This window comes from Phocoena phocoena, chromosome 21 (genome assembly GCF_963924675.1).
Source record: "Phocoena phocoena chromosome 21, mPhoPho1.1, whole genome shotgun sequence".
Lineage (NCBI taxonomy): Eukaryota > Metazoa > Chordata > Mammalia > Artiodactyla > Phocoenidae > Phocoena > Phocoena phocoena.
In genome coordinates, this window is record NC_089239.1 from 12,795,910 (window position 1) to 12,808,890 (window position 12,981).

The 12,981-nt window shown below is 41.8% G+C and overlaps 1 protein-coding gene across 4 annotated transcripts in view; it reads left to right on the top strand.

Moving 5' to 3' along the window:
* Window positions 1–9,437, top strand: part of GSR (glutathione-disulfide reductase) — a 45,158-nt gene extending 35,721 nt beyond the window's left edge. For 2 of the 4 annotated variants that reach the window (XM_065899850.1, XM_065899851.1), the window contains 4 exons: window positions 3,085–3,196; window positions 4,864–4,995; window positions 6,080–6,213; window positions 8,515–8,664. In XM_065899850.1, the coding sequence (XP_065755922.1) occupies window positions 3,085–3,196; window positions 4,864–4,995; window positions 6,080–6,213; window positions 8,515–8,664 (528 nt within the window). Of the gene's footprint in view, window positions 1–1,142; window positions 1,302–3,084; window positions 3,197–4,863; window positions 4,996–6,079; window positions 6,214–8,514 lie in introns of all 4 variants that reach the window. The other 2 variants (XM_065899848.1, XM_065899849.1) reach the window with 2 other exon arrangements.
* The last annotated feature ends 3,544 nt before the right edge of the window (window positions 9,438–12,981 follow it).

Sequence of the window (12,981 nt, forward strand, 5' to 3'; positions counted from 1 at the left end):
ATTGAACATCCTTATTTTTCAGGTTTATATTTATTTATTTATTTCAGGAAATATTATTATGCAATCTATTTTTTTTAAAGTCTTTATTGAATTTGTTACAATATCACTTCTGTTTTATGTTTTGGCTTTTTGGCCGTGAGGTATGTGGGATCTTAGTTTCCCAACCAGGGATCACACCCACACTCCCTGCACTGGGAGGTGAAGTCTTAACCACTGGACTGCCAGGGAAGTCCCATGGACTCTATTTTTGAAAGAACACCTTTGGGTTTTATAGATGGAAACAATGACAAAGTTACTTTGTATTTTTTTTTATTCTCAGGGAATCACCTACATGTCAGATTTTTCCTGGAACATTAGCCTTGTAAAAATGACTTTCTTCCCCAAAGCTTTGCCCTTTCAGCATAGGCCATATCATAAGTAAAACAATAAATGTGAAGTTGCTTTGTAAATGCTGAAGTCCTGGACTGGTGGTTAAGGTCAACATCAGAATCCCCTTGGGACTTTCACTGAACTCTGTCTGCCCTTCACTCTCTGGACCTGATCTTACCCTCCTCCCCCAAGTCCTGATTAAGAATGTCCAGGGAGGAGCAAGGGTGGTGCAATTTTAAGAACTCTCTAATGATGCTGCTACAGCCGTTTCCTCCCCCGATTCCAGCTGCAAATCACTGTGCTTAGATTTGTGGTTTAAAATTTTATCACAGTTTTGAAGAAGTACGCTTTAAAATACTTTGTTTTTTTTTGTTTTTTTTTTTTTGCGGTACGCGGGCCTCTCACTGCTGTGGCCTCTCCCGTTGCGGAGCACAGGTTCCGGACGCGCAGGCTCAGCGGCCATGGCTCACGGGCCCAGCCACTCCGTGGCATGTGGGATCTTCCCAGACCGGGGCACGAACCCGTGTCCCCTGCATCAGCAGGCGGACTCTCAACCACTGCGCCACCAGGGAAGCCCAAATACTTTGTTTTTAAGCTGGTTCCAGAGAGTTCCAGTGTTGGTGGCTTTTGGGCAAAACTACATGTGTCAGCATGTAAAACTCATATGTAGGATTCAGTGGAGAGTTTTTAAATGTTAAGAATTCTAGTTTCCTCTTTATTTGCTTTCCTTCCCATCCCCACACCCCTAGTTAACAAACTGTATCTCCCAATAGGTCAAGGAAGTTAAAAAGACTTCTTCAGGCCTGGAACTCTGCATGGTCACTTCAATTCCTGGTAGGAAACCCACCTTGACCACCATTCCAGATGTTGACTGTCTACTCTGGGCCATTGGACGGGACCCAAACTCCAGCGGCCTGAATTTAAACAAACTGGTAAGCTGACCTAGTCTGCCTACGATGTTCTATTTTTTTTCCCCCAGTTTTATTGAGAAATAACTGACATACATCACTGCATAAGTTCAGGACATACAGCACCACGGTTTGATTTACATACATTGTGAAATGATCTCCACAAGAGGATCAGCTAACATCCATCTTCTCACGTAGATACAATAAAAGTAGAAAAGAAAAAAGGAAAAAATTTTCTCTGTGTGTTGAGAACTCAGGGTTTACTCTCCTAACAGCAGTGTTACCTGTAGTCACCGTGTTGGATGTTATATCCCTGGTATTGTATTTATTTATATTGTAACTGGAAGTTTGTACCTTTTGACCACTTTCCTTGCCTAAAACCTTCTTTTTTTTTTTTTTTTTTTTTTTTTGCGGTACGCGGGGCTCCCACTGCTGTGGTCCCTCCCGCCGCGGAGCACAGGCTCCGGACGCCAGTGGCCATGGCTCACGGGCCCAGCCGCTCCTGCGGCATGCGGGATCTTCCCGCACCGGGACACGAACCCAGGTCCCCTGCATCGGCAGGCGGACTCCCAACCACCGCGCCACCAGGGAAGCCCCCTAAAACCTTCTTGAATCGGTCAATAGTCCTGTGATTTCCCCTGATCCAACCCCAGACCCCCCAAAACTTGAGTGGGTTCTGTTGGATTCTTTTCTGTTTATTCCATGTGTCCAGTTTGTCATTAAATCCCATTGCTTCTGCCTTTGGAATGGAAATAAAGGTTTTTTTTCCCCTTTCTGGTGTCATCACCCTAGATCAGGTCATCGTCTCGCCATTTCCTGACTAGCCTTCTCCCTACAAATTTCTTTTTTACTATGATACCTGTCTCTTTAAAGCCCTATAATTATTTCTTATTGTCTGCAGCTCTAATCCTAATGGATGGTTGTGTGACTCGTCATGGACATTGTGGCACTCGGGGATGGGTACAGATATGAAGCTCATGTACCAGTGCTATAGTTAGCATTCTTATTTGTTCTTTTAAATTTTGAAGGACAGTCAAGTATAGTAGCCTGGGGTGTGGGTCAAGTATTTGTTGATAAATGGGTGGTCTCATAACTAATAAGTGGCAGAGCTGGGACTTGAACCCAGATCTCCCAGCTCCAAAGGTTTTACTCTTAACCACTACACTACCTACTCCCTATGCCTGCTGGCCTTCTACTTCTCACATGGGAGTATATACACCGGGGATCTGCAAAGCCACAAGATAAGCATGACACATATTCTTGGGGCAAAAATTTGACTCAATGTATAGGGAGAAATTTTGGTTAAAGGAAACATTGATATCTTTTAGAGTAGAATACAAATTTTGCTTGGATTTTTAAAGATAAAACTGTAAACTTCAAAGAAGTCTACTTTTGATGACTGCTTCAGGCTGTGCCTGTCTAAAGTATGAGTTAGCATGCTTCTGGAGGAGCGCTTCCAAGGAATTGAAAATCACTGTCTTAGGTGGACTCCATGGGGATGCCAGGTACCATGTCTGATAGTTGAGTGATTCCTTTTCAGGCTTGCCTGGCCAGCTGAATCGTACAATGCAAAGACAAATCCTGTTAAAACTCCTCAAAACTGAGTTAAATATTTACCTTTTAAATTAAGCAAAGGATATGAAACCTGCCAGCTTGCTAAGATGTTTTTCATCTTGTGGTTGAGTCTTGTGGTTTCTTGGAGATTCAGGCGGAAGAGGTGCCTGAAGTGAGGCGGATCCAGAGATGTGAGCTGCTATTTTTCTGTAGATGAGCCAAATACTTACATGATGTCCCTTTACAATTTTAGGGGATTCAGACTGATGACAAAGGTCATATCCTAGTAGATGAATTCCAGAATACGAATGTAAAAGGTGTCTACGCAGTTGGGGATGTGTGTGGAAAAGCTCTTCTTACTCCAGGTAATGTTTCTTCTTTTGGGGGCTAAGGGAGGCTCTGTGTGTTATATAAAACTGTTCAGGGCTTCACTGGTGGTGCAGTGGTTGAGAGTCCGCCTGCCGATGCAGGGGACACGGGTTCGTGCCCCGGTCCGGGAAGATCCCAAGTGCCGCGGGGCGGCTGGGCCCGTGAGCCATGGCCGCTGAGCCTGCGCGTCCGGAGCCTGTGCTCCGCAGCGGGAGAGGCCACAACAGTGAGAGGCCTACGTACCACAAAAAAACCAAAAAAACCAAAAAAACTGTTCAGCTCTTCATAGTCAAATCAGCTCAAGCAGAGTTAAAAGGCTGAGTGTCTTCATGTCATCAAAATGGTAAAATGTGTTGAGATAGATGTTGGTTGGGAACCTGACATGTTATGAGTAATATTCATTTTTTCCTTTAAAAATGCTTTGAATAATATTTATTTTTCTTTAAAAGATTTAAAAAATGCTTGGTGAAGACTGAAATTTTTATACAGATGATACAGTCATCTGGAGATGTGGAAGGAAGTGGTATTCTTTTTTTTTTTTTTTTTTTTTTTTTGCGGTATGCGGGTCTCTCACTGTTGCGGCCTCTCCCGATGCGGAGCACAGGCTCCAGATACGCAAGCTCAGCGGCCATGGCTCACAGGCCTAGGCGCTTTGCGGTACGTGGGATCTTCCTGGACCGGGGCACGAACCCATGTCCCCTGCATCAGCAGGCATACTCTCAACCACTACGCCACTAGGGAAGCCCAGAAGTAGTATTCTTATATGACTGTTTAGTCTTGATACAACCTGATCCCCATCCTCAGAATCCCATACTTCAGCCTACTTCATGAGTTAACTGGCATCATTTCAAGCTCTTTGTCCTGCTTCTGCTGGTGGTATCCATCCATCTGCTTTCACCTGTACCCCTCCGGGGCCTCACCATCCTTTCCAAAATAGCCCGGGTCTTACTCAGAATGGAAACACACCCCCAAAGCTTTTTAGCTCTTTAAGGAAGCTCTCTCCACAAAAGCAAACTAACAAGCAAAGTTTCAGAACCTTCATAACATAATCTAACAGCTGAAAATTTTGTTGAGGTGAAAAATATTTCTTATGTATCCTACTGATACCTTATTTTGGAAAAAAAATTGTCAATTTGAAGTCAATAAAATTAGTAACTGATGCTTTTTCTGAACTCAGGGGTTTTTTTTTTTTGACCATTAAGAATAAAAACAGGCTAAGGAGGATAAACTTTAAAAAAAATCAATAAGAAATAAAAATAGTTTTAAAAAGAAACAAAATATTCCTGTGAAATGACTGTGGTTATAAAGTAGAATTGAGGATGCTCGAAACTAATGTAGTGTGCTCCATAAATATATCAAAAAGCTAATATCTCATTAAGAGGTAACTTGCCAGGTGGTTGGGAACTTGTAAATGTGTCTTTTTTTTTTTTTTTTTTTGGTCATCATAGAATGTACAGAATTGACATAAGCCAATAGTTTTGAATTGTTAACTAAGGTATGGATAGGTCTTTTATTATATTGAACTAGATATTGTAATGAGCATTGACAGAAGACTTTGTCAGAACTTCGTATGTTAAGCCAGATGGATAAACGGTTAGTAGAATAATCCTGCTATGTTAAGATAAACAATAAGCTAAACACTGATTTAAAAATATCTTTGTAGTTGCGATTGCTGCTGGCCGAAAACTTGCCCATAGACTTTTTGAATGCAAAGAAGATTCCAAGTTAGACTACGACAACATCCCTACGGTGGTCTTCAGCCACCCCCCTATTGGGACAGTGGGACTCACAGAAGGTAGGTGTTTAAAAATAAAGGTCATTTATGGTTTCTTCCCTTCCTCTGCTAACGTTAAACTAGGTGTGTGTTAGCTGACTAAATCTATCTTAGCCCCCGAGTTATATTTCTTTTTAGCTACTAACTTCTCATCACAGGTCCAGTTTCCTCCCCAGCTACTAGTACTTTGAGAGTATAACTCCTTTCCCCACTCCACCCTATCTGTTTGATTTTTTAAGCTTTTTTACTTGAACTAATTTCAAATTTAAAGAAGAGTTGCAAAAATACTACAGAAGACTCCTGTCTACTGGTAACACTTGCCGTATCATTTTCTCTCTATACACATGCACACACACTTCAGTATCTGTTTCCTAAGAACAAGGCCATTCCCTTACAGAAGCATAGCTTCAAATGAGAATATTTAAGTGGATACAATATTATCTAAACTTTAGACCTTATTCAAAGTTTGCCTGTTATCTCAAATAATTTCATTTTTAACAGTTTTCCCTTCAAGTGCAGGGTTCATTCCAGGATAATGTAGTATATTTAGTTTTGATACCTCTTTGGTCTCCTTTAGTCAAGAGAAATAACTCCTCAGCCTGTCTTTTGTCTTTCATGACATTGACATTTATGTTGTAGATTGTCCCTCATTGTGGGTTTTTTTTTTAAATATATTTTATGAATTCATTTTTGGCTGCGCTGGGTCTTTGTTGCTGCGCACAGGCTTTCTCTAGTTACGGCGAGCGCGGGCTGCTCTTCGTTATGGTGCACAGGCTTCTCATTACAGAGCACGGTCTCTAAGTGCACAGGCTCAGTAGTTGTGGCTCGTGGGCTCTAGAGCGCAGGCTCAGTAGTTGTGGTGCACGGGCTTAGTTGCTCTGCGGCATGTGGGATCTTTCTGGACCAGGGCTCGAACCCGTGTCCCCTGCATTGGCAGGCGGATTATTAACCAGTGCGCCACCAGGGAAGCCCCAGCTCATTGTGGTTTTGTTTATTATTTCCTTGTACTTTGATTCAGGTTATGTATTTCCTGCCATCTCTCTGATAGCTCTGGAATTGTTTAAGTCTCTGATAGATGCTTTTTTTTCCCCCCTGTGCATTATAGATGAGGCCATTTATAAATATGGAAAAGAAAATGTGAAGATTTATTCCACCAGCTTTACCCCAATGTATCATGCAGTTACCAAAAGGAAAACAAAATGTGTGATGAAAATGGTTTGTGCCAACAAAGAGGAAAAGGTATGGGAAAAATCCAGTAAGCTCAAGACTGTCTTCAAGGTTGGCAGGGATGGGGTATTTTGGTGAGGTGGGAAGGGAAGACCAGGTAAAGCTTTCTCTGATTCAACTGGCACAGTCCCACCTTTATCTGTCTCTCTCTCTCTCTATTGCGGTTCTTCATAATCTTTCACATAGAAAGAAGGTTCCACTACTTTAAAAACATAAGTGGAGGTGGGGGGGGAATTCCCTGACAGTCCAATGGTTAGGACTTGGCACTTTCACTGCTGTGGCTCAGGTTCAATCCCTGGTCAAGGAACTAAGATCCTGCAAGCCACACGGTGTGGCCAAAAAAAGCACGTAAAATATAAAGGGGAGAGGTCGGGATTGTCATTGACCAGTAGGCCAGAATAGATAGGCAACTCAGAAATATTGGTAAGTGTAAGAATTTAATGTAAAAAATTTAGACTTAACATAACCAATCAGTGAGGAAGAAGTTTATTTAGTAAAATGTTCTGAGATAATCAGTTATCTATTTTTGGTTTAACTTTTTGAGGAACTGCTAAACTGTTTTCCAAAGTGGCTGTGTCATTTTATGTCCCCTTCAGCGACGTGCGAGGGTTCCAGTTCTTCCTCACCTTCGTCAACACTTGTTACTGTCTTTTTTTATTGTAGCCATCCTACCGGATGCAAAGTGGTATCTCATTGTGATTTGAGTTTGAACAGGTTTTTTTTTTTTTTTTTTTAATAATTTTTGAAATAGGTGTTGTTTTGATATTAGGTCAGCCTCTTGGGCTTTTCTATAAATTGATTTAAATATTAAAGTGGAACTTAGCAATATGCCTTGGGAACATGGCTTTGTGAGGAACAGTAATTTAACTGAAGATTCAGGTATGGTTTCCAACTTTTCTTATTAAAAAAGAACATAGTCTGTATCTAAATCAGTGGCCCTTACACCAAAAGCCACAAGATGGTCCCTGGCTTCTGGCTTATAAAAATCAACATCACTGACAGTTGACAGAAGCAGAGAATCAGTGCAAAGAGAAGAAAGTAAGTGGTTTGGCAGGAAGATAAAGGTTGCTGTTTCTTGCCCTGAATGTTCCTCAGTAGCCTGAGATTTCCAGTTGTTGAATCAGCAAGGTCCTTACTTATCTCTTCATATCAGTTATTTCTTTATGCCATTTATCATTCATTCACTTGGTCAACATCACCTGACAATCAACTGAAGAGTAAGAACTGGGATACCGTATGGAGAGAAATAACATAAGGCTCCTGCTATCACCAGAAGCTCTTTGTAAATTCAGTTTAGATCACAATATCTAAAAATTTGGCTGAATGTATATACAGTACATGATTTGGGATTTCTTTGTCTTACTTGAGATATACTTTTTTTTTAATTGTAAAGAAACGTATAACATTAAGTTTGCATCAATCATTTTTACATGTACTGTTCATTAATATTAAGTATATCCTTGATTTGTTTTTAAGCAACGTATTTAGTTTATATTCTCTAACTTTGCTTTTCAGTAGTCTACTGACCTTAAAAGTATTTGCTGGAGGTGAATATTAACTAGTCATTTTAAAATATATTCAGAAACCTGACTGAAAAATGTGATTTGAAACAAATGCCTCTTGTTGGTCATTTGTCCAGGCAGCCAGCACGTATGGGCTGAGTGCCTCTAAGGGCTGTCTTTGTGCTCGGCCAGGAGGGTAGAGTGAGGAGCAGAAGTGCGCAGGGTCCCCTCCATCTAGAGATTAACATCTCCTGGGAAAGATGGACTGTAATTGTCCAGTCCCCAGATGAATACAACTTTGCAATTGTGATAGAACCATGATGGAGAAATATTGGGACTGAGAGCTCACATGATGGACAATTTAACTCAGGAAGGCAGGTGTAGCTATCTGAAGAATGAATGGGCTTTAACACTTAAAAGAGGGGAGGAAAGAGTGTCCAGACAGAGGGAACAGCCTGTGCAAAGGGGAGAGCATGGCGAATACTCAGGACAGGAGGAAAGCTGGTGAGTCCAGAGTGGGGCGAGCTGAGTGAGGTAGGCAGGGGAGGGACGTCAGGGCTGCGCAGGCCATGTAGCTGTGTTATGCTATATTGGGATTAGAGATGTAAGTTTTTTTTAGAGGTTTTTAAATATCAGGTATCTCTCATGACTAATAAAAAATTTATTAGTGTACCTGATAAAAAAAATTGTGTGTGTGTGTGTGTGTGTGTGTGTGTGTGTACCTAGAAGGAGATTTATTACAAGGAGCTGGCTCATACAGTTATGGAGATAAAAATTTTTACTTGAAGGATTTTTGTCTTTTCTGTCGCAGGTGGTTGGGATCCACATGCAGGGAATTGGATGTGATGAAATGCTGCAGGGTTTTGCGGTCGCAGTAAAAATGGGAGCAACAAAATCCGACTTTGATAACACTGTTGCCATTCATCCTACCTCTTCAGAAGAACTGGTCACACTTCGTTGAGAACCCAGAGACTCGTATGGCCAGCAGCTGGACCACTAGACCTTCAGAAAGGAGCCAAATCATCACATTTACTTACCATTCCCATTGTATGTATTTCTTTATTGTAATCAGGATCTTCCAGTAGTGGAAATTTTCAGTAAACTTATTTATGTAATTAGAAATCTGTTTTGTTATCCAGGATTGATTTTCATTTGATTACATCTCTCAATAATTACTATTTGTTTTATTAATAGCTCTGTGCTAGCTGTTTTTTGTTTTGTTTTTGCCTCATCCTAAGTATAAAACCATATGAAGTACAGTGAAATTAATGTACTTGAATGAATGTCACTTGCTAATTTTTATAGAGGAAGATGACGGCTGCTCTTCACATTTAAATAACGCAAGTACAGAGTCATTTTTTTTTTTTGAAGCCAGTACTGCGCTCTGCATATTACAAAGCTGCTCCAAGGATGTGAGTTTTCTCTAAAAGCATGTAACTTGAGAGGCCTGCCTCCTGTATTTTATTCTTTCTTTTGTTCTAAATGATTAAAAATGGTTTGTGTTACTTTTATGAGATGAAGTTCATCAAATTTGGGAAAGATTTGAGGAGGCTGGTTGCACAAGTGAGAGGGACATTTTAGAAGTGATCCGTGTTTTCACATGTACTTCAAAAGTCCTTTCCTCTGCTAAGAGTTCACAGTTCAGTGAATGATTTCAGTTTTTGTATGTATTCTTGTCATTTTATGTTTTGAAAACTATTTCCAAAAATCTGAAAATAAAATTACAGTCTTCTTATAAAATTTGTTATGAGTTTATGGGTAACAGTTCATTTTCTAAGGATATTTCACATTGAAGGGTCAGATGCCAATAGTGAGCTACCCTAAGTCGGCTTAAGACCTTATGGGGGAGAAAAGAGATTTCACTTTTATAAATAAAGACCAGAGGTATAAAAGAAACATTTAGCAAATTTAATGGTTGAGTTGGAAGCACAGTCTAGAAATCATATAGGTTTTAATTTTAATTTTAATTTATTTATTTATTTATTTGCAGTACGTGGGCCTCTCACTGCTGTGGCCTCTCCCGTTGTGGAGCACAGGCTCCAGACACGCAGGCTCAGCGGCCATGGCTCACGGGCCCAGCCGCTCTGCGGCATGTGGGATCTTCCCGGACCAGGGCACGAACCTGTGTCCCCTGCATGGGCAGGTGGACTCTCAACCACTGCGCTACCAGGGAAGCCCAAGTTTTTAGCATTTTATTTCCATTAGCCTTTACTAGCTACATAAGCTGGTTAAATTTTTCCACAGCTTTCAGCAGGGACTTAATGCTACTGACCTCTGTCATTAAGCTTTTACTGAATGTCTTTCTGGTTAGCCATGGCTAGGCTGCTGCACTGACAAGTAAGTCCAGTCTCAAAGAAAGAAAAATACCACTGGTAACCAGGTAATGTAAATGTTGCAGCAAGCAAACAGGGTCTAAAAACCCGGACGTAGACTGACATGACACTGCCCCCTCTCCTCCACCAGCCTAAAAGGTAGTGGACCATGGTCCTGAGCTCCACTGACCTGGTGGGTTTCTCACTCTGCACAGGGCCCAAGCTTTGGGTGTGATTCCAGAAGGAAAAAGGAGAGGCCCCAGCGGTCATGTGTACTCTCACACCATGTGTTTTTTTTCTTTTTTTTTTTTAAGTTATTTTATTTATTTACTTATTTTTGGCTGCATTGGGTCTTCCTTGCAGCGCACGGGCTGTCTCTAGTTGCGGTGAGAGGGGGCTGCTCTTCGTTGCGGTGCACGGGCTTCTCACTGCGGTGGCTTCTCTTGTTGTGGAGCGTGGGCTTCAGTAGTTGTGGCCCACGGGCTCAGTAGTTGTGGCTCACGGGCTCTAGAGTGCAGGCTCAGTAGTTGTGGTGCACGGGCTTAGTTGCTCCGTGGCATGTGGGATCTTCCCGGACCAGGGCTCGAACCCGTGTCCCCTGCATTAGCAGGCAGACTCTTAACCACTGCACCACCAGGGAAGTCCACACCATGTGTTTTTTATCTCAGGAACCCTCTGCACTACTTTTTTTCTGGTTCTGGAGTAAACCAACCTGGAAGTAACCTTTTCCAAGGGTGGGTCTTCGTTCTCATCAGTTCTCGGCTCAGTCCAGCCCGCGAGCTGATCTCACCCTTTGCCACCTCCATTCCACAAGGCACTGGGGAAGGTACAGGTACACAAGGTAGCACATTGTAGGTGCTCAGTAGATGTTTATCGGAGGAAAGACATGGTACTTGCTTTCTTTGAATAACCATATAATCTAGAATAGGAGAAAAAATTCTACACAAGTAACTGCAGTTCAAAGCAGTGCATTAAGCACGGGGTGACCGTATGATTTATTGACTAGGATGGGACACTTTGGGGAGTGAGGGGGCCACTGTTAATTAATTGGGACAGTAGACACAGATTTGTACTGTTGGAGGAAAATGGGACAGTGCCACCCTAGGGAGGCATTGGAGAGGTGGAAGTATACAAGTTCAGAGAAGGCAGAAAGTACCATTTTGCTGGGAGAACTGAAGAAGGCTATGAGAAGGAAAGAGGTCAGGTAAGATCTGGAATTTGGGGGTTGTGCAGGAGGTCAGAGCGTGGGGCAGGCACAGTGGGGCAGACGTGGGCCACGTATCCGTGGGGAATGATAGAGCTCAACTTGGTTGGAGCGCAAGAGTATGTGATAGCCTTGTATGGAGTGTTCTTCCCCACTTGTGAACCTCATGATCTGGTTATATATTGCCACATAACAAACTACCTGGAAACTTAGTGGCTTAAAATAGCAATCATCATATCTCATGATTTTGTGGGTCAGAAATTGGAGCAGGACTGAGCTTGCAAGGATGATTCTTCTGTTGATGTTGATAAAAATCACTTGGTGGTAGTCAACTGGAGGATGGGCTGGTCTAGAGAGTCTAAAACAGTCACCCACGTGTAAGGCACTTGGGCAAGGATGACTGACTGGAAGGCTGGCCTCAGCTGGGACTGTCAACCAGAGTTGCCCATGTGTGGCCTCTCCAGCATGGTCGTCTCCGAGTTAATGGACTTACATGGAAGCTCAGGGCTCCCAGAGATTGTTCCGTGCTTCCTAGGCAGCCGCTGCAAGCTTTATGACCTAACCTTGGAAGTTCTAGAATGTCACTAATGCTAAGTGTTATCAGTTAAGCAAGTCACAAAGGATTTAAGAGGGAGTGAATTGGACTTTGGCTCTCAGTGGGGAGAGTGGTCAATTTGTGGTCACCTTTTATCACACACACTAAAAGCAATCTACTCATTTTACAGGGCTTGACTAAAAACACCTTTGTGAAGACATTTCTTTTGTGGTCTTATGCATGTATTATGTGTTCCCATAACACCTTGTCACATACGAGGTCTACACTCTGCGTTCACCTTGTGTATGTCACTTTCTACTTAGTGTCAATCATTTCTATATTCTTTATTTCAGTTTCATAATATTCCTGGTATATCATACAGTAACTTTGGCTGAAAGAGGACAAAGGTTTGTTACTGTGTGATTTTTGACACTAGGATCTATAGTATAAAAAAGAGCCAACATTTTAATCCTTAATCTTTTTGAAAAATGGTAGGCAGGATTTTCAGGTCTTCAACAAACTTTGCATGAACCTTTCCGTGAATCTGACCTCCTGGATATAAATGAAGAGCTGTAAGAGGTGGATATAGAAGATTTCCATTGTGCCCTACTCTAAGAAATACTCTTTTATTGCCATTACCATTGATACAGTAATTTAGCATGTTGATTCATCAATCAAGACCACAGTCAACATTTTAAAGGTAAGAATAATTGTATACAGTCATTTCTGGGTTTTATATAGTATATTTTAAGTGCTATTTAATGTGTTAGGAGCAGTTTCAAAAAATAAAAAGTGGATGGTAGAGCTGGGGTTAAATCTAGATTTTACATAAAATTTTTATGCAAAGAATTCCCCTTTAAAGTTCTTTCTCTGTAAGTTGTGTAAGTAGACATTTGTCCTTTTTGCCTGTTCAACCTCAAGACTCCATAAGTTTGGGGAATGCCAACCTTGTGAGCCTTGGAGACAAAGCCCAACTCCCCACATAGAACCCCAAAATGCTAGGTGCGTGACTTCTCAGGCTCCCTTGCAGCTAGGGAGGAGGCATATGACATAGGCTTGGCCGATCAGATGCACCCATTCCTGACTATTCAGAAACCAGTGATGCAAAGAAACAGGTATAGGAGAATCCATTCTAGTGGCAAGTGATGGCAGTTGTGGTAATAATATCAAGGGGCAGCCTGGCGGCAGTCCCAGTGCTTGCCATGTTGGTTTCTAGCTACAGTGATT